At 41.5% G+C, this 27,692-nt stretch overlaps 4 protein-coding genes across 5 annotated transcripts; 2 read left to right on the top strand and 2 right to left on the bottom strand.

The window, feature by feature from the left end:
* The first annotated feature begins 703 nt into the window (after nt 1-703).
* Nucleotides 704-14,723, top strand: crlf1a (cytokine receptor-like factor 1a). Of its 2 annotated transcripts, none has more exons than XM_029460648.1 (8): nt 704-1,108; nt 4,072-4,350; nt 5,633-5,762; nt 6,631-6,800; nt 11,222-11,379; nt 12,531-12,699; nt 13,647-13,831; nt 13,957-14,723. In XM_029460648.1, exons 1-8 carry the CDS (start codon nt 1,036-1,038, stop codon nt 13,978-13,980), a joined length of 1,188 nt encoding a protein of 395 aa, XP_029316508.1. In that variant the 5' UTR covers nt 704-1,035; the 3' UTR covers nt 13,981-14,723. The 2 variants fall into 2 exon arrangements, with proteins under 2 accessions (XP_029316508.1, XP_029316509.1); XM_029460649.1 differs by having other exon boundaries at nt 13,647-13,835.
* A 2,690-nt stretch (nt 14,724-17,413) lies between these two features.
* On the top strand, nt 17,414-20,020 carry odf3l2a (outer dense fiber of sperm tails 3-like 2a). The gene is made up of 5 exons (XM_029460874.1): nt 17,414-17,462; nt 17,791-17,901; nt 18,082-18,207; nt 18,598-18,736; nt 19,639-20,020. The coding sequence occupies exons 1-5, from the start codon at nt 17,414-17,416 to the stop codon at nt 19,982-19,984; spliced, it is 771 nt and encodes a 256-aa protein (XP_029316734.1). The 3' UTR covers nt 19,985-20,020.
* Nucleotides 19,997-23,360, bottom strand: ebi3 (Epstein-Barr virus induced 3). Its single transcript, XM_029460872.1, has 6 exons — nt 23,036-23,360; nt 22,547-22,661; nt 22,323-22,422; nt 21,374-21,491; nt 21,078-21,241; nt 19,997-20,504 (listed from the first exon to the last, which is right to left on the bottom strand). The coding sequence occupies exons 1-6, from the start codon at nt 23,127-23,129 to the stop codon at nt 20,349-20,351; spliced, it is 747 nt and encodes a 248-aa protein (XP_029316732.1). The 5' UTR covers nt 23,130-23,360; the 3' UTR covers nt 19,997-20,348.
* A 307-nt stretch (nt 23,361-23,667) lies between these two features.
* On the bottom strand, nt 23,668-26,989 carry LOC115027583 (rab GTPase-activating protein 1-like). Its single transcript, XM_029460996.1, has 8 exons — nt 26,879-26,989; nt 26,177-26,254; nt 25,974-26,084; nt 25,402-25,506; nt 25,228-25,311; nt 25,040-25,111; nt 24,605-24,844; nt 23,668-24,019 (listed from the first exon to the last, which is right to left on the bottom strand). The coding sequence occupies exons 1-8, from the start codon at nt 26,987-26,989 to the stop codon at nt 23,786-23,788; spliced, it is 1,035 nt and encodes a 344-aa protein (XP_029316856.1). The 3' UTR covers nt 23,668-23,785.
* Nucleotides 26,990-27,692: the final 703 nt, after the last annotated feature.

Genomic DNA, 27,692 nt, shown 5'->3' with positions numbered 1-27,692 from the left:
GTCTGACTACTGGTTAGACTGACTGTTTTTTATAAAACCATCCCCAAAAGTCACAAAAACAAGATAATGCTGAAGGCTAAAAAGTTGCATAATTATTAGCACACGTAGCAGAAGCTGCTGGTCATACCAGACCAAGTAAGGAAAGCTCTAGCGTATTGAATAGAGCAAGAATGCATTTTATTGCTCGTGTTTTTCATGTATAAGAATGATAGGATACTGGTGCTACAGTAGCCCACTATCCCCTATATTATTCAACACATCATAATGCAGTTCTGTCAAAGCAGCCGATATCCCGTCTGACTCAAAACTGACCATTGAAAGAGAAAACTTCACAACTCAAGTGGGTATAAATAGGTTGTTTGTGTGTGAAAAAGAGGGTCTGTGTCACATTCTGCAGAGACAAAAAGGAGGAAGAGACACTTTAGGATTTCCTTTCCTGTAACTCTCAGTGACTCAACAGCCTCCTATGGTGAAAAACTGTAAAGCAGAGAGACCTGAGGCATGGAAAGTAACAGAGACAGTGATTCAGTGAAAGTGAATGGCTCTGACTCCCCTACCCATCACTGAAGAGGGAGAGGTTGAAAAAAAAAAAAGAGCAAGGAAAGGACGGAAAGAGGGGGGAAATGACTGGCGACTGTGTGGGAAGAGAGAGAGGAGGGGCTTAAAAAGTATGAACTTGTGTATGATTTAGCTGCAGGAAGCATTGAGAAGGGAGAAGACTGCAAACAGGACGCGGTATACTCACTCTTTTAGCCTTTACGGAGGACGTGTTTCCTTATGGCTTCTCAGAGGGGGACTTTTTCCACCGGGTCACACTTTTTCTAGTGCGCTCCTTCAACTGAGTTGTCTTGTTAATAAAATCCGGAGCAGTCAGCTTTTGAACCCGTGCTGGTTTTTTCTCTCCCCTCTTTCCACACTGTGCGTAATTTCTATCCAGGATCGAGAAAAAAGGCGACATCACAACAACACGAGGACGAGGAATCAACACAGAGATACAAAACAAAACAAACGAACTGGTGGGGGGGGGGTTGGGAAATGAAAGGCGTCTTGGATATCTGCTGGATTTTCCTCCTGCTGCACACTCCCGGCGTGCTGTCCTTGTCCACACGTAAGTTGCACACAGATGTCCATCGATGCTCAAAGTCATGGTCTTGCTGGGGTATGTTTTTTGGGGTATGGGTTGTGTACAGGCTGCCCCTTTTTTGGTGCACTACTATCAGTTTAATCCATGTGTCACCCAAAGATCTGACTGTAAACGCTCTGTGTGACATTGTCCTGCTCTGGTATGGGTTATTTTAAAGATAAAACAGATGTTAAAAAATTGATACAACACACTATAGAAGGGTGTTAGTCAATGCAAACAGAAAACATAGGGATATTACAGGAATATAATAGCATGGGATAAAGATAATATAGTTAAAGAAGGGTGTTAACAAACTCTACAAGGCCCAATAAGAATATTATATTGATATCATATGGGATATAATTCATATTTTAGAAGGATATTAGTCATTGCAAACTTTTAATAATGTTATCATAGGAATATTAGAGTGATATTAAAGAGGATACAAACACTAAAAGGTAACTTAAACTCCACTAAGAGCACCAAAGATATAGGGTTTCCATAGGAAGATGGAATATGTAAATCCCAGGGACACATAAGAATCACAGTTCATTGGGTAATAATGTGAATTATGTTTCCAATGCAAAATAACCCCAACAGATTTTAAGGGTCCACTCGCTTGGATCCACACATTTAAGAAGGATAAATGCCACAGTGTCCACTTGACACCTCCTGTTATTGATGTGCTCCTGCTGAACTATATCAGTTGTATCCCTGCATCTCCCAGGAGGCTGCATTTCAACAAGTTAAGACTATAATTCGTTTAACACATGGAGAGCATGGAGGCTTTACGAAGCGCAACCAAACAGTGACATCATTTGCTCGGGTTTTGGAGAATGTTAACCGGCAGCTTAATGCACAGTAACGTAAATAAATCAAAGTTATGTCCGCTTCCCCTGTTAAGTGGCTGGATTAGTTTTTATGGTGAGCTCACTGGCAAAGAACAGCTCCTCTGAGAGGATCTCCTGTTATTCATCCAGTTTGAAAGGCGCTAATAAAAGAAAGTATAGTTTCAGGGGCTTAGAGAAGACAATGGGCCTTGATCATAAGCTGCCCTGCTGTTTATTACAGGGCCTAATTGGTCATTACTGTTTTATTCACTATAATAATGGAGGGTTGCTCCCTTTCACTCAGCGTGCTGTGGTTTACAGATGCCACTGAAATAAAACAGTTTAATTGTGGAATTTTCTTACCAACATATAATTAGTTTTTAGTGCAGCTCATGATCCAATAAAGTTCAGGTTACTTTATTTGAACCCATTGGTAGAATTAGTTAGAGTTTACATGTCCTGTTCGCATATAAAGAGGTATTTATGTTAGATATGATCATTTAATAACAAATATTTGACTCTGAAACACGTAAAATCCTGAAAAAGCTCCTACATGTCCTATTTCTCCTGCCTGTACTTGTCCTAATTTGATTTGATGCTAGACACGATAATCCCTCGCCAAATAGGAACATCAGTTAAATACCTAAAATGTAATGCTTTATGAAAAACAAACGAAAACATCCGCCGTCTCCTCGGTCCTCCTTTCAGATTGTGTTGCACGGCTCATTGTCACTAAATGTTGCGTGACTACTTCCACTTGGCTCGTCCGCACATGTATGTGTATTGTACAGCAGACTGAGGGATGTGAAGGATTTGTTGCATGGATGAGTGGAGAGTCAACCGTTCTTTTGAAAGAGGGTGGGGGGGGGTGTCACGTACCTTTCTGAAGACAGACAGCATAAAGAAAAGTGTTTTCAGTCCACCAAAGAATGAATGTCTTGCTGAAACAGAGTGGTCCCTTGCCCAATATCTCCATCCTCCACTGTGGTTAAACTCATCCCCTGCCCTGATCAGAGCTGTGCTTCAAGCACTCTCCAAACAAATAATATTTTACAAGCCATTTCCTCCAGCGAGCGTGTCAAGCAGAGACAATAAACAGCAGTAATTGTGTCTATCGCTGTGTTGTAAAGGGGCTTCACACCCCGCTCCGGGGCAATGTCCTGTCCTCAGCGCCTGAAATACATAAACACTGATTGTTATTCAGCTGGATCAGCATATTATTAAGAACCGCCGTATCCAGTGACAAAGCCAACCACCCCACTTGCGCATGTGTTTGTTTGTCTTCGTGTGTGTGCATAAATGTGTGGAAGTGTTGTGTCAAAGCTGGAGTTGTGGGTTGTGATATTGATATCGGTGTGTAGTTACAGTTGAATTCACTTTATCAAAGGCGGCTCCTCCTTAAAGCACCACACAATGTCTGTCAGCGTAAGGTGGCTGGCAGGCGAACAGACGTGGCCCCCGGGGGCGCAGATTTGTGGTGGTCTGACAAAAATGTTGACGCTCTCACTCATTTCTGCTTAGAAATCATCTTACTTACGCGGTTTTCATTGTGGCGTCTACTTAGGTGGGCTACTTTTTTTATTATTATCCTCTAATCTAAAGAAATAAACTCTTTAATCCTCTTCTCTTGCAACAGCAGCAAGAGAGACCTGAGAAGAAATTACATACATCACAACGACATGATTCACGCAAAAAGATATTAATTAAAACATTCACAATTATTAATAAATAGATATAAGTACTAGTGTGTTGAGATGTTAGTTTCTCTAACTATTTTTTGCAGTTTGCCACTTGTGTGTCAGCTGTACAATATGATAAATGATAGCAATAGCATTTATTTATTCAGCATCTTTCCTGTAGAGCTTGCCAACTGTATTAAAGGATTAAAAACCAGAGACTACAGAAACATAATCAAACTGCAGATAAATGAACGTAGGCAAATTATCAAACAAAATCACTAAAGAAGCAGCAGCTCTCACGCGTTCTTCAGGGGGAGACCATTAAATTAGCAAAATAAAATGACAAAATATGACCGGCGATGTACTCAGACAATATATTCATCCAATTGCCCAAAACCCTAAAACTGACCTCATCAACTGTCCTCCTGTCCTCCTCCAGATGTAGCAGTTATTTACCCGCAGGACCCCGTCCTCCGAATGGGGTCCAACCTGACCGCCAGTTGCTGGGTCCACCCCGACCTGGGCGTCCATGCCAGCTCTCTGTTCTGGACGCTCAACGGTCAACAGCTGCCCGGCTCCCTGTACAGAGTGCTGAGCCCGACCAACCTCAGCGTGACGTTAGCCGGACTCAACGCCTCCAGGCAGACGTCCGGCGACAACCTGGTCTGTCACAACCACAAGGGACACATCTTGGCTGGCTCCTGCCTCTACGTCGGGAGTAAGTTAGATGATTTCTCCGCTTTATTTATGTTATTTTATTTTAATAGTATATTTATTCGGCCAACATTTCTCTGAGGAATATGTGTGTGCATTTGACTCTTCTTCACTGTTAGTTAACGATAAAAAGGAACGTGTGAATAAAGGGAAACAACAAGGAAATAGTGTGCAGATCTTTAAGTTCTGTATTTAATGTTTAGTGTTCCTGCCTTCAGGCCAGTGAGAGGCCTCCATGAGTGTGTCACTGTGTGACGCTTCGACCACCTGTGTGGTCCATTACTCGCACAATCACTCACGGGGCATGGCTCATTTTACACACACACACATGTTTGATCTTCTATATGTATGAGGACCAGCTTTTTTACATAATGCATTGCCCAGCAGTAACCTTTATCTTGTGATATTGTTACTGCGATGCCTTATAATAACTTTATATTCTCAAGGGGCAGTCCTTACCTTCAAGAAATAGTTAGACATTCTAGGAAATAAATCCATATTATCAATTGGAATAATGGCTGAAGACCCAAGTTATGTAATAAACCTGGCACATCCTTTAACTCTCGAACAGCCCTTTGAAGTAAAGAGTAGCATCTCTCTAAAAATGTTCCTACAGTACACACTCAGAGCTTTTGCTATTTTTGTTACTCATTTTCTTGCAGTTCCCATATACAGAAAAATACATTTCATTCCTAAGACTGTGAAAGGTGATGAGATGAAAAATGACAAAACTGTGAAGAAACACAGGCTTGCATTTTGTCAAACACACTAACATTAATGTACACACACACACACACACACACACACACACACACACACACACACACACACACACACACACACACACACACACACACACACACGGAGATGCAGTCGGGATCCTAATCTCTGTGCGACACTGGTGAGACTGGTGACGCTGAGCACCCTGTGTTCTGAAAGACGAGGAATGTTGGCAGGGATCCCGAGTCTGACCAAATTAGACAGCACACACACACACACACACACACACACACACACACACACACACACACACACACACACACACACACACACACTCACACACACAAATTAAGAAAATAACACACCAATTTCTGAGGAACATCACTAGTGGGTGAATTACACTCAGGAGGAGGAAGGGGCTCAAGTAATGGCTGGACGTACCTTTGTACCCTCATTGACCCTCCACCTTCTCCTCTCTACTCTCCCTTCTCCTCACCCTTGTCTCTCATGTCAATTTTCTTCCTCTTTTATCTCCGTCTATCCATGTGTCCCTCTTTCTGTCCCAGTGCCACCAGAGAAGCCGGTCAATCTGACCTGCTGGTCCAGGAACACCAAAGACCTGACTTGCAGCTGGGCTCCAGGAGGAAAAGGAGAGACTAACATTAGCACACAGTACACATTCAAGTACAAGCTCAGGTACACACACACACACACACACACACACACACACACACACACACACACACACACACACACACACACACACACACAAGCTACAGCTACACTGCAGAAAATATTCATTGTGACAGGTCATTTAGCTAACAATCCAAATATCAGAATTTAAATTTAATTTAAAGACCTTTTTAACATAATTGATGCCACAAATCCCCTTATTCTCAATCATAACTCAATTAAATAAGAGCACACAGACAACGTTCACATACAGCTAGAATTAGTACAACATACTAATAGTCCAGTGGCCGTGCCATATGCCGGTTAATAAAGGAATTGAAGACCAAGCCAAGTCCAAACAAAACCAGATTTGTTCAAATTGGTTCAACTTGTAAATGTTGAATATATTCCCAGTCAAAATCTAGTTTTTTTCAGGAGACTTTTTATGATGCTGAAAATGCCTGAATATAAGCCCCAGAAACAAGCTAAATTGGAGCTGGAAACAGGACAACATACCATTTCTTTGGCAGATCCTGTTTTAAGAAAAATAACATCATTGTTGCCAGAGGGTGAAAGACCATCGTCTGTAGAAAAGTCACATTTCATGAGAATTAGGAAAAACAGATTTTCATCTGGGAACGATATATTTTCAAAAATACGTTTCAGATGCGGTTATAAGCTCTATTCACATTTCTTAATAGCAAATCAGCAATTCAAAAGAACCAAAAGGGAAATGACTTGACATGCAGTGCCGACAGGCATGCTGACTGCGTGGAGATCTCTTGCTGGGGTCAGATTAGTGTAAATATGCACTTAATAAAACCACTTGTGACACATAAACTCTTAACTGGTAACACATTATACAATAAACTGTTTTCTGTTTTCCTCCCAGGTGGTATGGCAAGGAGAAGGAGTGTGAGGATTACACTCATACGCAGCCTTACTCCTGCAGCATCACTCGGGACCTGCACCTCTTCACGCCCTATGAGATCTGGGTGGAGGCCTCCAACCAGCTGGGCCGGGCTACCTCCGATGTCATCACACTCGACATCCTAGACGTGGGTGAGTGTGAGAAGAAAGTGAACTTTGACCCTCTTTCTTTCATTGTTTTGTAGAGGTTAGATCCCATTGTCAATGAGCCGTAAGGCTATAATACAGGACAGTGGATACCAGCCTTTGTCTACCTGCGACCCCTCATCACAGGTTACACGTCTATGACCAGTGAGCAGTTCAATCACTGAGGGACTTTGTAACTTTCCCCTCTTCCCACTCTCGTAATGATTGTTAGTCTTTGGTTCCAGATAACATAATAAAAGTAAACAACCGTTCAAAATCTCGCAGCAGGTCTATCAATGCACCACGAAAAGCAACAAAAACATAGCAAATGTGAATATCAGATATCGCAAACAATAACAAAAAGGTGTTAAGCTAACACGGTGTTAGGCTAACACGGTGTTAGCCTAACACGGTGTTAGGCTAACAAGGTGTTAGGCTAACACGGTGTTAGGCTAACAAGGTGTTAGGCTAACACGGTGTTAGGCTAACAAGGTGTTAGGCTAACAAGGTGTTAGGCTAACACGGTGTTAGGCTAACAAGGTGTTAGGTTAGGCTAACACGGTGTTAGGCTAACATGGTGTTAGGCTAACATGGTGTTAGGCTAACATGATGTTAGCTGGATAAAAGGATCATGTTAACTCAAGCTAACTTGACCCTATGAACGCATTTGAAGGATTGATTTGTTTATCTTAGTATTAGTTGAATAAAATGAATAGTTTGACATTTTGCTTTTATTAACTCTCATGTGTCTGAGTTACTTTGGAGCGATAGAGCAGAGGCTGCTTATCTTAGCTTAGCATTGAGACTGTAAGCAGGGGTAGAGATTTAAACATAAAAAAATATGCCTTCCAGCACCTTTAAAGCTTAATAATTAACACGTTGTATCTTGCTTGTTTAATCAGGCGAAACATTTGAGTATAATAACAACAATTTGTGGGGTTTTGTGCCAGACATATTCTTGGCTGGTAGTAAGTTTGCGCAGTCAGGCTAGCTGTATCCCTGTTTCAAGTATGTATCCTAAACTGTTAAATTAAAAAAACACAGAACTTTGTGCAGAATATTAACTCAGAAGTTTATTTAAAATTCTAGTGAAATTCAAACAAAGAAAATCGAAGTTTCCAAAGACACCAAATAAATCTAAACTGCAGTTTGAGGTGAATGTAGTGCTAAGATCATACAGGTCCAAGATCCAACAAGATGTGTGTGATACTTTCAGACAGAGAGAAATAAAATGACTTGATAAAGTTAAAGCTAAGTTAAGCGGTTCATTCCTGCACTTCTTTATCATCTCATGACCCCTCAGACCCACAGGTTGGGAACCATCAATGGCTTGAGCTTTAGCCTCAAATTAGCTCCCATAAAATGTTAAAAGGTATCACTTCACTTTATAAATTCATCTGTTTTATTCCTACAGATAGGACATTGTCTTGTGTTCTGTGGCTTCTGACTTTTGGGAGAGAAAATTGTTCATAAGTACTCATCCAGCTTTGCACTGATAGATACTGAGCGGTGTTCCCTTTTAAAGCTTTGTTATGTGGTTCGTTGCCTAGCTTAGTGCGGTTTAAGCAAATGGACCACAAGATCAAAATTCTTCTCTTCTCTCATTATCCCATAAAACACACACACACACACACACACACACACACACACACACACACACACACACACACACACACACACACACACACACATATTCATGCACACACCTGGACAGGCGTAGGTGTGTGACAAATGGAAACGCCCTCTCTTTTGATGAGCTCATTTTCTCTTTACTCATGCTCACTGGACACACATACAGAGACACACACACACAGAAAACACTCGCTTAACCCCCTTTTATGTAGTGTTGGAATGTTCCACACTGATCCTCGAACATAATCCCGTCTCCGAGCCGCCTGCCTGCAGACCCTCGAGGCCTGAGGAGTTTGGGCTTTGAGGCTTTAAGACTTGGACCTGAAATAATACAACATGATTAGCTCGGAGCTCTTCACCTGGTTCAACATGCTCCTAGCGGTGTCGAGGAAATGTACCAAGAGGAAAACCATTTAGAGTGTTCGAGGTAAACACGTCACTGGCGAGGAAACAAGCGTCCATCAAACTGAAATCCCTTTTCCATTCCCTAATGTATGCACGCACACCTGTTTACTTACCCCGAGGGCAGGGCAGGGCCTGGTAACAGTATAGAAACGGAGTGTAGGCGGATTCTGGACTTGTGTGTGTGTGTGCGGGGGTTTTGTTTCGCTCAGGTTGCCCTGGCCATTCTTCTCATGCAATCAGTTTCCACAACAGTAGCAGGTAATAAAACACAGCAACCACACCTGCATGGAGGTGCTGTGAGTCACATCTACGGTCCTGTCCAATCAGTTATGAAGGCGAGGCGAAAACACCTCCAGTTTTCTCTGCATTCTCTGCATTCCTCAGGGGAACCCTCTGAACAGAGAGACTAGCGGTGTATTGGTGTCTGACTCCGACATGTTTAGGGATGACACAAACATATGTTAACAATGATTCATCTGTAATTTGCCATGTCTCATTGACTTTTATTGCCAAATGCACATAATGTAAAGGAGCAACGCATTTCCTCTTATCAGCGGACACATGACTTTATTCTTTATTAAAAGTACCATTTAAAAATGTTTTACCTTCTAGCTATTCTACGGAAATCAAGAGAGGCCGCGGTTGCAATCGTTACACAAGTTAATTATCTTGTTTTCTTTAGATCTTGTGATAACGGAATAATTGCCTTGAAAAAACAGGAATGACGTCATAGATTGTCATCTCAAAAGAAATATCTGAATGTCATTTATATTTACATCAATCAAGCTTAAAATACATTATTATGAAACGTCCCGTTTTTATGTATATTGGATCTTTACTACAAAGATCACCGTCATTTAGGGTATCTTCTTGTATTGATGTTCAAGCAAACACACAAATATGGATTCATGTGCAGATTTTGAAGACCTGAGTGTTGCTGGCAGTCCTTATTTTAAGCTTCGTCCAAACATTTAGCAATCAGAGGGTAGGGCAGTAGCCTCTTTGAAGCCTGAGAGGCAAAACGTGGAGCAAAGACAGTCCATAAAACACTTGTAAAGCTTGTGAAGCGAATTGCTGTGAGCACAGGAATAATTGAAACCATATCATCTTTTGTTTTTATCAACTCCTCTCTTCTCTAATCTGAAATACTAAGAAAAACTTTAGTTTTCCTCCACTTTTGTGTTAAAAATAAACAATTTTCTGAAATATGCGTGCCACCATTGGGTTTAAATTGTTTGTTTTATCACCCCTGACTATGAACTGACAAGTCTGCAGTTACACATTTTAGTTGAGAGAAAGTCGCCGGTTCCTCCGAACACTGGGGCCCAGAAACAAATCTAAGACTCTCATGTCAGCTCCCAGTTTCCCTCCTCCACCGAATCTTTCCCATCTTCTTCTTTCCCCTGGGTTCGTCTTGTTTGTTTATGGAAAGGGATGACATTATGAAAAGCAACTGAAGTTGATATTGAAACAATCTCAAAAACAAAACATAAGGAAAGTTAAAATAATGGTCTGTCAGCTCGTGTTTGTTTGTCGAAAAGATAATCATTGTCAGATGAAAAAGCCTCTTCCAGCTCGCACAAGTCAACTCTTCAGAAACTATAAGGCACTCAGAAACCATAAACCTCCGCCACCGCCAAACAATCCTTCACTGAGCTGTTACACATAAAGACATCAGTCCTGGCGCTTTAAATTGGAATTGAGTGGATTTCTTGACCCTGCAAACACTAAAATGTAGAAAGAAGCCTTAAGCTATGAAACTTTGGCTAAAAAATTGTAATCTTGGCCAAATATCCACCAGAAGTTTATTATTAAGTTAACATAGAAATATACTTGTTAATGGATGTAATAAAGGACACATTACTCCAGATTCATGAAATCATTGTGTAGACATTTGAGATGTTGCACTGATGTTATTATAATCACACACTAGAAATCCAGCAGGTCAGACACATACACTCTTTTTTAAGACATTTCTGAAATCCTTAAAGCTTCTCTCATATTTCTATGTTAACGATGGATCAAATGTAATGTGAACGGAGTCGCTCGTAGTGACTATGAGCTGTTTTTAGTACAACATCTCTGTTACAGGTCCGTACACTACGGCTCGGCACAAAACAACTGACAAAGCTAGCAACTAGCTGGAGAAGCTAACTAGCAGCTAGCTTTCAGGAGCTATATAGGCCGATATCATCAGCAGTTAGACCAAAACTAAGACTTCATTACAGACACATTTGAATGCATTCTGGGCCTGACTTGTTAGAAGTGGATGTGATGGGGTTAGGGTATTACATGTTTGAGATGTTGGAACCATTCTGATTTCTTTCATCGGTTCACCTCTTGGTCAGATCTTCTTACTCAATAACCTCCTCCATCTTTTCTTCCTCCAGTCACCACGGACCCTCCATCAGGTGTGGCTGTCAGTCGTGTCGGGCAGTTAGAGGACCAGCTGAGTGTTCGCTGGGAGGCCCCGCCTGCTCTCAAAGACTTCCTGTTTCAGGCCAAATACCAGATCCGCTACAGACTGGAGGACAGCCAAGACTGGAAGGTACATGATAAGGACACACAGTTATAAAGACATACATCTGTTCTCTTTGTCTCGTGGACACAAACAGATATATCACTGCAGCTGTTTCTCATCCTAATGCTGTAATCACCCCTAATCTATTCTGATTGAGGCTTCTGCTGCCAGATGGGTCAACAGTTCAGAAACCATACATCTAGAAGTCAGGTTTTGATCAGGAGAAAAACACAGGCCAGAGCCACTGTGTATACCTCCGCTCAAACTTTTAATGAATGAAAAATACAGTGTAAAACCTTCAGCCGTGCAGATGGCGCTTCCCAGGATTCGTTTGAGTCCTCTGGGTTCAAGTGAAGATTCTCCAGTAATTAAGGGGGAATTACACAGATGTAATATAAGCAAGTCTTTGCTCGCAAAGTGGAAAAAGAAAAGAAGGGGAGTGGAGGGAGGCGGCGGAGGGATGAGACCGTTTTCGAAGAAGGAGAGAGGGACTTAGATCCAATGCGGCGTTCAGGGTTTGGTGGTGAAAACAAAACGCCGTTTTCCCTCTGAACCGGCCCTAATCATGAGGTCATGTTGAGGAATGGAGGGATACATCTCAGCTGTTAATGCCTTCAATATGGCTGTAAAGACACTCAGCGGTAACGTCTGCTGATTTGGCTTCCCCGCGTCACATCATTAGCCCTCTGATGCCTGTAATTTCCATGTTCTGTTTTCTGTTGTAGTCGTTCTTAACAAGTGTTTACAGACTGAATGCCAGACAGAAAGTGGGGACTATTAGAAAAGATTATTAACTGCAGTGTGTGGGTGTCTCGTTCTCTCTCTATCTATTCGCTCTTTATTTCAGCTGTCTTGTAACCGTTGAGTACTTTTAAATTCTCCTGTGTGTGTGTGTGTGTGTGTGTCTTTCTCAGAATATCCAGCTCTGTAATAAGTAATAGAGAGCAGATTTTTACCCAGCAGGCACGGTTACATTAAAACATTTTCATAAACATGCTGATCAGCAGTCACTAAACAATGTGGTGTGCATGCATGCTTAGGTCTGTGCATGGTTTGTGGTTGTGTTTTCTACGTCTTGTCTCTGCTCTGTGTTTTAGTTTATGCACATTGGTATTCAATATTGCGGTCAGATCTCTAACTCTTCAGTGTTTGGATCTTTTTCTTTTTTGTTCATGTAGGTGATGGATGATGTTGGGAATCAGACATCTTGTAGATTGGCTGGACTGAGACCTGGAACGGTGTATTTTGTCCAGGTTCGCTGTAACCCCGTGGGTATCTACGGCTCTCGTAAAGCTGGGATCTGGAGCGAGTGGAGCCATCCTACTGCTGCATCCACACCCCACAGTGGTGAGCACACACTCATACACACACACACTCACACGACTACTCAGAAGTCATTTCTCTTGCTCTTGATCTCAGTTTACGAGAGCATTTTTGGTACATTTTAAGAGGCAATTTGTGCCACTAAAACTTGTTTTGTACCACGGAGCACCACTTGTTCGTAGAAGTAGATGGAGCTGTTATACATTTCTTTATCATTCTTCCAGCCTGTTTTGCATTGTATTGGCAGTTTTATTTATGGCAGCTGCATCAGTCAAATCAAATCAAATCAATTCAAAGATCATAGCCAAACCGAATTACATTATTGCCAAACAAAACATTATACAGTCAAACCAGACTTTGATTATGTAACATGTAGTTGCAACACAAAGGGCTTCGCAAAGAATGGGTAAAAAAAGGTCAATAAAGAAACTCTGAACACAATTTAATTCCTGCTTTTCACTGTGGCTACCTGTTGCTTCCCCTGAGTAAAAGTTATCACAACTGATGGCCATGACTATGAAAATAAAACATGGGTTGTAACACTTTAATTTGCCTTTAATTGTTTACCAGAGCTTCCTATGAGTTTTGGCAAAAGTATCAGACTGAAAGAAAAGTCTGTTTTCAAAGCTCTCTGTGTATGTAACACTGGCACACACATACAGTACACTACACATCTTGAGCCATCTCTTCTTCTTCTTCTTCTTCTTCTTCTTCTTCTTCTTCTTCTTCTTCTTCTTCTTCTTCTTCTTCTTCTTCTTCTTCTTCTTCTTCTTCTTCTTCTTCTTCTTCTTCTTCTTCTTCTTCTTCTTCTTCTTCTTCTTCTTCTTCTTCTTCTTCTTCTTCTTCTTGGAATGTAACCCTTCACCAGCACCCCTGCTGCTCGGAGAGATGTCTCATTACACAACACCAAAGCCAGTCTGACTCCCGTTTCATTCTCCCTCTGTTCCCTTCCTGTTCTTCCGTTCACGCAGAGCGGTTGATGTCGGGCTCCTGTGACTCAAAGTCCAGCGGGGACTCCAACTCCACCCTGCGCAGGGAGCTGAAGCAGTTCTTCGGGTGGGTGCGCAAACACGCCTACGGCTGCAGCAGCATATCCATGAAGCTGTACGACCAGTGGAGAGTGCTGATGCAGAAATCCCACAAAGCCCGCAACCAGGTAGGTAAGCATCACTAATGCAGGGGGGACACACGTGTGTATTCAAATCTAAATCACACACATGCATGCGGATTATTGCGCATTATAAAAAGATGATTTGTAACAGATTTTGTCTTTTAACTCAGGTTCTCCAAGGGGATAAATCCTAGCACCCGCTGCCTTTACGAGCAGAAATCAAGTCAAGAAAAGAACTGAGTGAGTGTGTTTTTGTCTATGTGTGTGTGAGAAAGAGAGATAGTATTCGTATATGGGAATTATAAGACATTTTGCTCTGGACATTTTGTGCGAATACCAGCTGTGGCCATGAGAGGACTTCCAACGAGAATCTGGGATTTTCTTCTTTATTGCATCTTTTCCAGTTGAGCACTTTTTTTGTCTGAAAAGGTGCAATGAGAAGATGGACTTGCCATGGACATCCTGGTATCATCATTAAAAAAAAGAGACCGTGTGGACTACTCAAAAGACGTTGTAGCATGAAAAAGTCGGACATCAGTAAAGACGTTTGGCGTGTACCAAACATCTAAGTGTTGGCCGAGAATCTAAAAGTATTCTAACTTTCACTTGTGGATCCAAAGCACCATCTAGTGGCTGTTCAGCGTCCGTGGATACTCCAAATCAAAGCTTTCACTGTGGTCCTGATGTACAAAGAGAAAACGCAAAACAAATTATCATACAGTATTTCTAAGCCATGCTTTGTTATATAAGTGCCAAACTGGTTCACCCAGCATTCATGTGTTCTGAGCGACAGTATGTGACGGATGGTGTTTGTGTGTGGAGACGTTTCACTGCCTTTATTTTTGTACTGAACTGTACCAGCATATTTAAAACTGTATAAAGTTATGTTTTATGTCTTAAGTTATGCTTAGTTAGTAAAGAAATATCAATGACTGAAGTTGTTTTCTATTTTCTAATGCTATAAAAATGTCAGAAACAGGGTTTGGAGATGAGTTGTGTGTGTGTGTGTGCACACTAAAGCGGACATGATGATAAACACACCTCTGCTCCTCCTGTTATATCCCAATGCTCCACAGAGTATGACTTACTGCTCAACATATGTCCTGCTGCACATTGCCTAATCGAAAAAGAACGTCTTCTCTTAATTTCACCCCAAAATAAGCAGAATAAATACAATTATGTGATTTAGAGCGATTCTATCAGTTGATCCTCTAAGAAGCTACATCTGTGATCCCTAAATGTGTGACTTTAATATTCAAAACATGTTTAGAAGTTTGTCAACTGTGGTTGGATCCAGATCTGCTTTAAAGTACATGAAAGGTAAACTTGATAAAGTATCTAAAACCTCCACCAACACTTGTAAAGTGACGAAAGACTTAATTGTGATACCGACGCGTTTCAGCTTGTGTCCTTCATCAGGCTCATCACACTACTTCTGGAGACTCGCTCCCTCCTCCTCGCTCAATGGAAGTAGGTGAAGTTGTGCCAGAAATCCTTTCTCCCTTATCTGGAACACCAAACTCCAGCTGAGGGATTTATTGTGCAACATTTCAAGTGGGTCAGATAAATCAGATTGAATTTATGATCCTGCACAAGCCATTTAAATGAGGTTGCAGTTACTGAATGCATTTAAGCATCATGGCCCATGCTTAACATTATTTAGCAACCATAATAAAATGAAAGGATATGTTATTGTCTTGTAAAACATATTCAGTGGCAGAACATGTGTGTATATGGAAATGGGGAAATAACACCTTTATATTTGAGCATTTAGGAGCACAAACAAAGATAAATGCTGACCACATGGTGGAGCTATATGCACCTAAATATATTCAGTTCTTCCTTGGTGCATAACCAACTTTCCAACTATTCTTCATTGGACTCTGGGAATGCTCTTCTGCTAACGACAAGAAAAAGCAGACAGCCAGGAATGGAAACTTTGTATAGGGCAACAAAAAGCTGACATCTTTGACAAATACCTTCCCTAATGAATCCAGGCTGCATCTCAAACCCAGTCCCACAACATGCATTGTCTCACTGTTAAACAGGGAAACCTGAGACGGTGGTTGTGTTTCCTGTCAGTGCAGCGGGTTCCTCTCCTGCTGGTGACACAGCAGCAGAGTCCCATTACTAAGCCTGTGACCACTCAGAGTCACTGGTGCTTAATATTTAACCAGTACGGGGTTGAACTTGGTCAACGCTCTGCTCTAAAGGCCTTAGTTACCTCTGTGTTCGGGGATATAATTAGTAGAATGGGAGAGCCAGAGGGTGCATTTCTATCTCTGTATTTGACAAAAGGTAATTCTCCGCAGGGCTTTTCTGCCACAGTTGACACTTTTCAGATGCTGCCGACGTGTAAGCTAGCAGTCAACCTTTTTCTTTTGCTGCAAATCCATTTTTAGGTCCCAAAATTCTCCCTTTTGTGAATATTTTCATTCTTTTTTTAAAGGACTGCAACTTCCCATGGATTAAATATTAATTAATTAAATTAAATTAATTACTATATTTGTATGAAAATATATATCAAACAAATATTAATATACCAGTACATGAGTATTATCAGAATACCCACTTAAAGGACTTTGCAGTAGAGTGGCCACAGAAAAGAGGAATGATTATTGTATTTCTGCCTTGTGAAATGTATTGTTTTAAAAATAGTTACATTAACAATAAGGCTTTTGTGTGTCTCTGTATTAGGACTTTATTTTAGAACAATTATTTAAATGAACCAATTAGAGGAAATCTCTCTTTGCCTCTGAAGTAAAGTGGATTATAAGTGTAAAGTAGAAATAAGTACTTCCCACTAATGAGTGCTGATACATTTTGGCTTTTCACTCCGACTAGTCCTCAAATGTGACTGATTTCCCAGCCAATAGAAGAGAAAAGGCACAAACGTCCCTGGAGACTCTTTCAATATTTAAAAGCTTATTTATTTTGTGTTTGTTTGTTTTCCTTCCTGGAAGAAACCATTTGGCACGCTGTTACTTTCACCTTGCTAAATTTACCTGCTACTTTGGCAGGCAACGTATCATTTAGAGATTTTTCACTGATCTAAATAAACTGAAATCTGTCCGAATCTTAATAATCACCAGGCCATGCTTTCCATTACAGCAATGTTGAGCTTGTCAAATATCCACCAGCAACAGAAGTCCTTTTATTTTTAATAGCATGTGCACTGAGATGCTATTAGTTACAGCATACATGGTGTAGTTGAGAGGTTCACCACACACACTGCGGGTCAGTTAGTAACCTAATGCCTTGGTCTTCATTACATGTTGCTGACATGATTGTTGCAGAGCTTTAAGACAAAGCGCTTTAACTCTGAATTGATAGAGAAGAATCTTCATTCACTTTAAAAGATGCGTCTTAGACAATCACTGTTTCTCCTCTTCTTAACCTTGGGGGGACCTGGGGGGGGAAGGAAGTGGAGAGTTGGTTGGGGCGTAACCAGGGCCTTGGTCAAGATAGGGTTTCTTTCTCCTCACGGTCATGTATAATTCAGCCCAGGAGGCCGCAAATCACCTGGAGGAAAGAGCCACACAAAAAGAGGATGAGCCTGAAGTGACAAAGAGGAAGAGAAAGGGGACAAAGGAAAAGAATAAAGAGGAATAAAGAGGCTGGCAGAGCATGCAGGAGGTAGCGAAGAAACGGCCGATAATCTCTGCAAGAGAAAGAGGTCAGTGTGTGTGTGTGTGTGTGTGTGTGTGTGTACATCCACATGGACTTTATTATAGCTGAGCTGGTTTTAGCTCTGAAATCTCTCACGGTATTATATAGCCGTTGCTCCATACAGGTTTGAGGTGTCTACTTTGTTTAGAATCCATTCTCAAACATGCAGAGGAAGAACGCTCAACCATAGAAAATAAGAGAAAGAGCTTCATATGGAAATCATCAGAGACTATACAGTCTGAGCCAAAGGAGCAGTGGGTGTGCCACAGTGCTGCACAGAGCCTGAATCTGTTGAATCATTTTCATCCCCGTCCTCTGCATCCTCTCATTGTCAGGCCCGGGCCCTGGACGCTACGCTCTGCCCCCCACAGTGGGATACATCAACCATGACGTCACCAAGCCCAGCAGCCCTGCATACTCCTTTCACAGCCGCATGAGCAGTGCCAGTGAGTTGTTACATATTAAATTGCTGTTATATTGCTCTGCAGTGCTCCAGTTTTTACCCACACGGATCCTCAATGTCTCTTTTTTTATGCTAAATTCCTGTCTGGAATTGGTTTTCTTATTTTTTTACGAGGTCTAAATGAGTCTTTCGATGATCGTTTTATGCATCCTGTTTTCTGTAGTGGTCTCCGTTGACTCCAGCCCAGGACCGAGGTACCACATCGACGCCAAGGTCACCCGGTTTGGCCGGATGGAAACCCCCTCCTACTCCATTTTGGGCAAAGGAAGGCGCACAGGGGAAAATAAAGGTGATACAAATGGAACAATTTAACTTATCCCCACCTGTCCAACTATTCCTAATACTGCACCGTCTTCTTACACATTTAAGCAGGCAATTCAGTGTAGCGTGAGCTTTTCAACATCCAGCATTCACACCACGATTTCATCAGAAGATGACCTTCTGTAGTTTATTTATGATGTCTTAGTCTGCTCCATCTTCATCAGGTATGTGGGAAATCATCAGTAGTTTAATCGGTGAATAAAACATCTTGAAACTGGATGTGCAGCCAGGTGATTTGTCTTTAAAACATCACACTGTCAAAAGATTAGAAGAGGATTACAGAATGTTGTGCTTTCTTCTGACACACCTTAAGTTTATTAAAAGGAAACCAAATTCTATTCATGTTTTTTTGTAGGAGAGTTGTTTAAGACTCCGGGGCCGGGCACCTACAGCCCAGAGAAGGCTCCACCTCTCAATGCTCACCACAGACCACCATCCTACACCATCGGCTCTCGCACCAGATACCGCTCTGTGGATCCGGTACCGGCCCCCAACAGGTGAAGACAGCAGAGATCATTAAAAGGATCAGGCTGGTGATGTGCCATAAAACTCTGAACACGGGCACTGTAGTTTATTTTTGAGTCAATCCCACTTATAGTATAACGTCCTAGTAAACTAAACTTTGCCACTACGTGTCAAACTATGACGCGTCAGTTCTGGATGTGCAGGGTTGCCTCTAGTGGCCGTAGTTATTATGAAGTCTATTAAACTACCCTGCACGTTGCAACAAATGGTGAGAGAGGTCGGACGATCATTTGGAAAGGATACTAGGACAAATGGAGATACAGTTTGGGAAACGCAGAGAGAGGGTGTAGATTTAATAATTATTAAACACCAGATTGTTAAATAGAATATCGTTTCTTCTTCTTTTTCTCACAGACTAATGTAAAGGCCCTGTCACACATATCCGTATGACAGAAACGTATGCCGGCGCATACGTTTCTGTCATACGGATATGTGTGACAGGGCCTTAAACTAGATCCTGGTAGGTGGCGGTTTGAACTGTATTGCAATTCAATGAAAAACACAAAGAAGTACACTGTGCTTTGCAAAAATGATGTTAAAGGGGTAACCACAGTGTTTCAAAAAGTGACACCAAGAGGCCCTGAAGCAAGTGTCGACGAGTTGAGAGTGAGAAAGCGCTGACTAAACATGTATTCGAGTCTTAGTTCCCAACAAATGCACTCTTTCCTCCCGTTTGAATAACATCTGCTAACAACTACAGTGCCCATCTCTTTTTGGGATAATATTTAGCTCTTATAAAAAATATATCTTGTTTTAAAGATTTACGTCTTCAGCAGGAATGAATGAGCTTAGCTTGGGATATTGGAAGGTATTGAGGAACAGCATATTGCCAGCTGAATACTGTTATGAATATGTTTTGCTTTCTTTACTCCAGCTACAGACTTCCTAATCTGCTGGGCGGCCAGGTTCCTAACAAACCCTCCAGCGCCAGCTACAGCTTCTCAGGCAGAAGGGAGGTCGGAGCTCCCTCAGAAGTCCTCGCCATGAGCCCCGGACCAGCTAAATACAACACCACCAACCCCGACATCATCCACCAGCGCCAGCCCTCCTTCTCCATGCAGAAACGGACCAAAAGGCCTAATTATTCCTCGGCTATTCCCGGCCCGGGTGCATACAGCCCGGAGAAGTTTCATTTGCATCTCCCCAAACCACCGTCCTTCACGTTGGGTGTCAGACACTCAGAGTTCGTCACCCCGCTCGTGTTGGAGGTCATTGACTGACAGGTCTGTGAATTCAATATGAATGCTTTGATTTTATTAAATGTTTCACACACATGTGGAGCTGTCACACAATGACTAAAATATATAAAAAAATATGTCTTAAAATGTCATAAACTGAAAAGGATCATACTCTCAGACAGCTTGGCAGATTATCACAATGTTTCTAACTCAGACGGACAAAGTTATACAGTATATAAAAACACTGTACAGATCATTTCAATTGATTCATTTTTAAATAAAACTAAATATAAATAACTTTTGTTTGCATTGCTGGTGTAGTTAAAAGACCCGTGTGCAGGTTTTTAGCTTTACTTCACTGGTAGCTTGAAAGGAGAAGGTTACATGAAACAGGAAGTGAGAGTCTCTACGATTTCGTTCCTGGCACGGTGACTTTTACAGGCGAGCTCCAGTTGCTGCACTCGCCCAGACCCAGCAGCTCCTTCGCGCACACCTGGAACTGGTACATCCTTCCTTGGGTCAGCCCCTTCAGCTCAACCATGGTGCTCTCGAACGGACCCAGCTGGAGGAGAAAATGTACGATTATTATTATTTGATGATATATAATTTATTTCTTTAAAAAGAAATATGAAGCTACATCTTGGAGAATATATAGCTATAGCCCAACATGTAGCCTGTTAACTAATAATCGGCCCACCAGCTCCTCTAAAGCTCACTAATTAACATGAATAAGCCTATTTCCCAAAATGTCGATCTAATCCATAAACACTTGAGCATAGTGTGTAATTTACAAACTGCGTTCCTTTCAACATTTCTCGTTATCGTTAATGACAATTTCACAATTCTTAACCCTATAAAAAGTATCACTGTGTGTATGTTTACTGCCACATGATTAAACATTGTAATGCTTTAAATAAAAAAAGATTCAAATAAACAATTGTAAATAATATTCTACAAAATACAAATGAAAAACAACTTCCTTTAGTTGAAATGGAAAAGATTCCCACAGATGAAGGGACTTTCTGAAACAATGTTGAGGTTACTTTAAAGGTAATTTTGAACTTCCCCAGTGTGTGTCTGTGTAATACTGTCGAGTAACATTGTTGCCGTTATTGCTGATGAAGGGTATTCTTACTTTGACAGACTTTGGGGTGCCCCTGTTTTCCCACTTGTACAGTATCTGGTATTTTAGAGGGAAGATGTTCAGGTTGGCCCAAGTTGGGGCAGGAGACCATTCCACCAACAGGTTTCTGACACCATGAGGGGAAACTCGGACATCCACGGGGGGATCTGGCTTCACTGCAGAGAGAAGGAGGCAACGACGGGGATGTTAAATCAACATGCACTACATTATGATATCAAGTTGTCTATCGCACCGCACGTTCATCACTTTCTCTTTTAGACGGGCTTATTTATCATTTCAGTTGTCACCTATATCCTCCAACATGAAACTTGATAGATGGGAGCTGCTTCCACCAGAATAAACTGCCGTGACATTGATGATGTAGTCAGTGAGAAGCTTCAGGTTGGGCAGGAGGCAGTGCCAGAGCTAAAGAATACAAATAAAAGATACAGGATTAGGGTATGTAAAATATATATCTATATATATATATCTCCATCTATATATATATATATATATATCTATCTCTATCTATCTATCTCTATATCTATCTATATCTATTTATCATTTTCTATCTAGCAATATCTATATCGATCTATCTCTATCTATCTATATCTCTATCTATCTCTATCTCTATATTTCCCACTTTCTATCTCTATATCTATATATGTATATCTATACATGTATATGTATATGTATGTATCTATCTTTATATATCTATATCTCTATTTATCTATATCTATCTCTATATCTATATATGTATGTCTATATATGTATATCTATCTATCTATCTATCTATCTATCTATATCTATGTATATCTATATATGTATATCTATACATGTATATGTATATGTATCTATCTTTATCTGTCTATATCTATCTATACATTATTTATATGTTTCCCCCGTCTATTTCACAATTCAATTTCAAAACTACTTTGCTCATCACAGCTTATTTGTTTCATTTATTTGAAAAATTAAAGCGTAATTGTAAAACCATAATAAATGTAGATATGTGGATGAGAAGTAGAATTCCCACTACAAATGTGTAATTACTATCAACCAAGAACAACGCTGCTCATTTCTTTTCGCCTCAGCAGTTTGGAAATGGAAAGTGTCTACATCCACATTACAGTAACATCCTAATAGTCTCTATGATCACTGTTAGGTTTCATTTTGCCTGAAATCAGACTTGTGAGTTTTGGAACCCCACCCCCCCCCCCCCCCCCCTTCAGTCTATAAGGTAAATAAAGCTGGTACCCGTTGAGATGAGGATGACGATGCTGAAATCAGATCAGAGGATGAAGAGTTGGGTTGGATGAGATGGCACCGCTTGGTGACCGGCTGTCTGAGTCTCTCACTGACAAAACACATTAACACAAACATAAATGAGCTCATTAGCGACACTTAATCACCGGAGTCTGTTTCACAAAAAAGTGTCAGTGGTTCAGGCGAGCACGCAGGAGGAGGTTAGTCAGATGTACCTGTAGGTGGCAACATAGTGTGTCGGCGGGGAGTGAGAGGGTTCAGGCCAGGAGCAAAGAGTCACATTTGGGTAGCTCGCGCACCAGCAACGCATTGTTAAAGTGGAGGGAGGATCTGAGGGAGGAAATAACACTTGGTCAACATGAGCATGAGCAGAAAATGCCTTAAAAATTTGAACTTCTTCTCTTGTGTTTGCTTCTAAATGTTAAGGTCACACCCTTGCTCTCTCTTTTCTTGTTTGTTCGGCACTTAAAAGCAATGAAACATGAAATAAAATGTTGAAACCTCTTAATAAAAAAGGTAGAAATAACATGAAATAATGTCATAAGGCAGGTAACAAACATTATGTTCAGTCTGCAGTAAAGCAGTTACGACATAGTAGCAAAATAAAGTTACTGCAAAAGAATAATTGTGTTTTCTGCTTTTGGATTCTTGTTTAAATGTCATGCATGTTGGAAGTGCACACACACACACACACACACACTCACCCCCTGATGTTGTAGTCACCCTCAGCAGGTCCAGCGCATGGCCTCCAAGAACACACATGAGGAGAGTCACAGTGACACACACACTGCCAGCCATCAGTGCTTCAGGTGAGAGAAAGTATTACCTGTAGTGTAGTTGCTCTAAATAGCTTCGCACTGTAGCGAAGCGTCGATGCAAGATATGGACTCCTCTGTTCTATTGTTCTTCGCTCTGTTTCTTTCCGTTATGATCTGCTCTACTCTGCATGTCAAAGTACAGAGATAAAGATCTGCGTTACAGCCGGGTAAAGACTCTCGTCTGTGAGTTTGTGCAGCAACTGATCAGCAATATAAGAGGCGCCGTCATAGGCCAAACCGAAAGAGGAACAGTGAATGTGGTGTGTTTCTTCAGAAAGAACCGCTTCGTCTCTGGTAATGAGTAACGCTTCTTGATGTCATACACAAAAACTTCCTTGTGTCATACTTGCTTTATTGTTATATTCAATGTGTTTACAAGTAAAATAATTATATACAAACATATGGTACATGGATTTTGGTTTACAAACCAAAAAAATAACTTAATCGGTGTGTTTATCAAAGCAACCCGTGCTGTATGTGCTCTGGCTTTGTACCGCCCTGTAGCACAAGGAACACGAAATAGCAGCTACAGCATCGACCACATACTGCACATAGCATCAGGAATTAATACTCTGAGGTCTGATCCTTCTATTTATTCCACTTACAGGTTATCTTGCACATTCACAGTCCAAGCTATCAGACGTTTTCTCGATTGTCTCTGTGAGGCCACGACAGCTTCTTGGCGCTCCATCCGGACAGGGAGCCACCGTGGAGGTTCCACAGCATTGTGGGAGCTCGTTCTCTGGGTATGCTAATACTGTGAAGTCCGCCTTCGCTGGAGCTCCGCAGGGAGGTGAAGGCTTTGCTGATCCAGCTGTTCTTTGCTTCCTGGAGATCATTGGCCAGGATTCCTTTCTGGTGCTCCAGCTCCTGCACGAGGATGAAATGGGCGAATGTGTTAAATTCCGTCCATATTTGTGCAGCCATACCATGCAGCGGTTTATGCTCTTGTATTTATCTTAAATAAATAAGAAAATACACATAAAAACTTAGAATTAAACTGAGCAAAGCTTGCGTCCAAATATTGTACTGTTCTATTGCACTTTCTTGCAGAATAAGCTCATTTCCAATTGAAGCAGGCTGTAGGTAAATACTTATTTTAACTTGAATACTACTGAAATTGAATTGGGTTCAAATTAACCCATTAACCAGACTTCATATAAAAATCTACTGTAATTGTGCTTATATTTAGAATACTTTTGAATAATGTACTTAAACAGCAGGTAGTTTAAATAATGTTTTTTTTTCAGTTTGGGTTCAAGCGCACACATATTCCCAGGAAAGCCCCCAAAAGTACACACTTTTTTGTTCTCTGTGTGTGTTTTAAGTTTCATTTACATTATTAAAGTGACGCCGCATGATTATCTGTGGGGTTGTGACCTGGATATTGCACATTACAGAATCTCAAGATTTGTGTATATTTATAGATGCTGTGTGATGTTTTGATGATCTGACCTGGATCTTGCACTTGGACTCCACCATCTGGAGTTTGGTCTTGGCCAACTCCTGTTCCAGCTCCCTGACCTCGGCCTTCAGGGACTCCTTCTCCCGGTCGTCTCTCCTCTGCTCTGCCTTTTTGGGACCTTCGGTGTCCTCTTCCCTGCCTGGCTCAGTCGTCCCGTGGCCTTCTATTGCTGCAGACGGTTCTTCCGATTCTACGACGTGTCGACTGCTCGAGCAACACTTCAATGTAGTCTGCAAAGGTGGAGAACGAGAATAACAGGAAGAGTATGAGACGGTGTGAAGACTTACCTGCCACACATATGAAACAAAAACAATTCTGTTTTAAACTGAACCCTAATAAGAAAGTTAAGAGGGTCGTAACATGATTTCTATAACACGGTGTTCAAGCGGAAGCATGACAGAGGAATGAAAGTAGGAAATTCTCACCTTGAGTGAATCCAACTCTTCTCTGTGGGCGGTCTGCTGCATCTCCAGACGGTTTGTCAGCTGAGAGCAGATCTGAGCAAAAGGAAGAGCGTCAACATCATTAGGCAGCGCTGCGTTCTGTATTAACATATCCTCTAATGAACACACAGTGTTTCATAAGTCCAAACAGCCTCATCGATTCTTTTTACCCGTTTGTAGTCCGCGATGACACCCGATGACCTTCTGACTTCATGCTCGGCCTTCTGCAGCTCTCTCCGAAACACTTCCTTCGCCTGTAAGAAGAGAAGAAATGCTTTTTACTCGTGCACGTCAAGCATTGCATGAAGTCGCTAACGACTGCTAGGTGTTGCAAAGAATCTCACCACTGCAGCTTCTTCATCTTTCCCTCTCTTCTCCTCTTCTGTCGCCTGCAGTCGATGTCTGGATTGAAAAAGGTCTTTGGTGAGTTCCTCCACTCTGTCCTCCGCCTGCAAACACACGTTGTTCTGGTCAGCAAGGGAATACTCAATACATTTTGTGTGTCAGAGTTTATGTAAGAATACACACATACATTTTATATTAATATTACCGTACAAAAACAAAAGACAATATTTAAAAATAATCAGATTTCAGGCTGTAAACTGCACAACAAAATGAATAAATGACTATGTTGTATAATCCTGGAGAAATCTGAATAAAAAGTAAACTAAGTAAAGGGTCCATCTTGTTCTTTTCTCTCTCCATATCATATTTCATGCTTTATATTGGTTTAAATACAACGACAGCATGTTTAGTGTAATCATTTAGTTGCTATCCTAATGCTGGTAAAGTTTTATTCAGGTTACAGTCTGGCCGTCTCCTGAGAAATGACTTTCAGGAGGTGATTATGCTATTTTTTTTTATTGTTTAAATAAACCCTTTCACCCTTTTGGTGAAGGGCAGTGGCTAATCGTACCGTGTCCAGAACGCTCCTCAAGGCGATCTTGCTGGTGATCAGTCTGTGGGCAAGGTTGTCATTCTCCTGCTCCAGACGGAGGCTGGCCTGCTGCAGTTGATGGTTCTCCCTCTGCAATAACGCAGACGAATCAATCAGGGATACAGTTAAGGTAGGAAGACAGGAAATGGACTTAAATGTAAAGATTTAAAGAGATTTCTGACCAAGTATTTGTCCAGAGGCTCTTCATCATGCATTAGTTGAAGTCGGCTTTCCTTCAGTTTAGTCTTCTTCGTTGGGACCTGAGGGGTGGGTGGGGGGGGGGGGGGGGAGTTGAGGATAATGAAACGCAGTAATGTCACATTAGACTGAGCTGAAGAAAGCTATCTCCTCCAAACAGATCTGGTGCCGGATGCCGAGCGAGACAAATCACGAACAGGCCCCCAAAACAAAAAGAGATCAAGATAGGGATAAGTACGAGTTAAGATAGAGCACATGGGGGGAGGGATCACTTAGGGAACATAAAGGAATAATAATGGAGGGGGAGATTTATTTGAAGCCCGAATTGACAATTTCCATATCTGAAATATCTGAAATGAACAATCAGACTTCATTTCCTTCCATCTATAATCACATATCTGTTATGAAGAAGAACGTCTTCTCTGAAATATTACACACAGAGGGCAATAAAGGTGCATTTGATTTCTTCTATGGACAAGTCGAACTCTTTGTGACTTTGGCAATACTTCAAAACTTCTATAAGCAAATGAGTTTTATATCTGCAAGTCTTAATATGCATTGCAATAACATGACACTACAAGAGTCATGTTATTATTTTAGATCACAGTAATGGGTTGGTCTGTCCTTGTGGTTCAGCAGTTGATCTGAGTTATGGTGATCTAACAGTGACTGTAAGTGAGTCTTACTTCAAATGTAGGTTCCGTTTCCTCCACCAGGCAAGCCAGGATCTCCTCTTCGCTCATCTGGTCCATAACGTAGGCATCGCACGCCATCGTCATGGACACCTCTTCCATCATCTTTTGCCCTGATATGCAGCCGCACAGGATCGGCTAACACTCGCACAAACAATCACAGCCGTCGCAGGTAAAGCTTACAACTTCCAGGTGAGAGAAATCAAGAGAATAGTCTGTATCTCTCGAGTGAATCAGAGGTGGAAAGTGATTCCAGGGAAGATGTGGCCGTCTTGTGTTTTGCGATTATGCAGGTGAGAAGTTAATCAAGCACATGAGGAGGAAATAATCAGGACAAAGTACAAGAGTAATAAATCCTGCTTAGGGTCCAAAGGTGAGTAACAGAGAGGAAGAGAGAGAGAGAGATACTCCCACGGGTAAATTTGTAGCTACAACTAAAACACACAAACACCAGATATGTAGCAGTCAGAGCCACTTGAAGGAGAGTGTGTTACAGGTGAATGGGCAGTAACACAGGTTCAACAGGGTATATATGGGCATGTGTGTGAGAGAAAGAAGGACACGCCCACAGCGCTCACCTGTCTTCTTCTTTCTCTCACACACTCTCACTCTCTCTCTCTCACACACACACACACACACACACACACACACGATCTCCACCTCTTGAATAAATCAAGTCTCCTGAATGATTCTGATCTATTTGGTGAAAATGAGCTTTCACGATACATTTTCCTCCATTCTTTTTATCCCCACTCGCTGGCTTAGATGGCGTGTGAACCTGCCAGACTTCCAGCTCCAACACTGACGG

The sequence above is a fragment of the Cottoperca gobio genome, chromosome 22 (genome assembly GCF_900634415.1).
Source record: "Cottoperca gobio chromosome 22, fCotGob3.1, whole genome shotgun sequence".
Taxonomy (NCBI): domain Eukaryota; kingdom Metazoa; phylum Chordata; class Actinopteri; order Perciformes; family Bovichtidae; genus Cottoperca; species Cottoperca gobio.
Note: the sequence above shows the minus strand (reverse complement) of the source record. Positions and strands in the feature narration are given on the sequence as shown.

Bases quoted from the DNA above. Each gene is read 5' to 3' on its own strand.
- crlf1a (XM_029460648.1), top strand. From the start codon at position 1,036: ATGAAAGGCGTCTTGGATATCTGCTGGATTTTCCTCCTGCTGCACACT. The intron at 12,700-13,646 runs GTGAGCACACAC...CCGTTCACGCAG, and splicing joins TGCATCCACACCCCACAGTG to AGCGGTTGATGTCGGGCTCC. The intron at 13,832-13,956 runs GTAGGTAAGCAT...CTTTTAACTCAG, and splicing joins CCCACAAAGCCCGCAACCAG to GTTCTCCAAGGGGATAAATC.
- odf3l2a (XM_029460874.1), top strand. From the start codon at position 17,414: ATGCAGGAGGTAGCGAAGAAACGGCCGATAATCTCTGCAAGAGAAAGA. The intron at 18,208-18,597 runs GTGATACAAATG...TTTTTGTAGGAG, and splicing joins GCGCACAGGGGAAAATAAAG to AGTTGTTTAAGACTCCGGGG. The intron at 18,737-19,638 runs GTGAAGACAGCA...TCTTTACTCCAG, and splicing joins CCGGTACCGGCCCCCAACAG to CTACAGACTTCCTAATCTGC.
- ebi3 (XM_029460872.1), bottom strand. From the start codon at position 23,129: ATGGCTGGCAGTGTGTGTGTCACTGTGACTCTCCTCATGTGTGTTCTT. The intron at 21,492-22,322 runs GTACCAGCTTTA...TGTATTCTTTAG, and splicing joins CGTCATCCTCATCTCAACGG to CTCTGGCACTGCCTCCTGCC. The intron at 21,242-21,373 runs GTGACAACTGAA...TTCTCTCTGCAG, and splicing joins TTTCATGTTGGAGGATATAG to TGAAGCCAGATCCCCCCGTG.
- LOC115027583 (XM_029460996.1), bottom strand. From the start codon at position 26,989: ATGATGGAAGAGGTGTCCATGACGATGGCGTGCGATGCCTACGTTATG. The intron at 26,085-26,176 runs GTCAGAAATCTC...GCGTTATTGCAG, and splicing joins AGCCTCTGGACAAATACTTG to AGGGAGAACCATCAACTGCA. The intron at 24,845-25,039 runs GTGAGAATTTCC...CCACCTTTGCAG, and splicing joins AAGAGTTGGATTCACTCAAG to ACTACATTGAAGTGTTGCTC.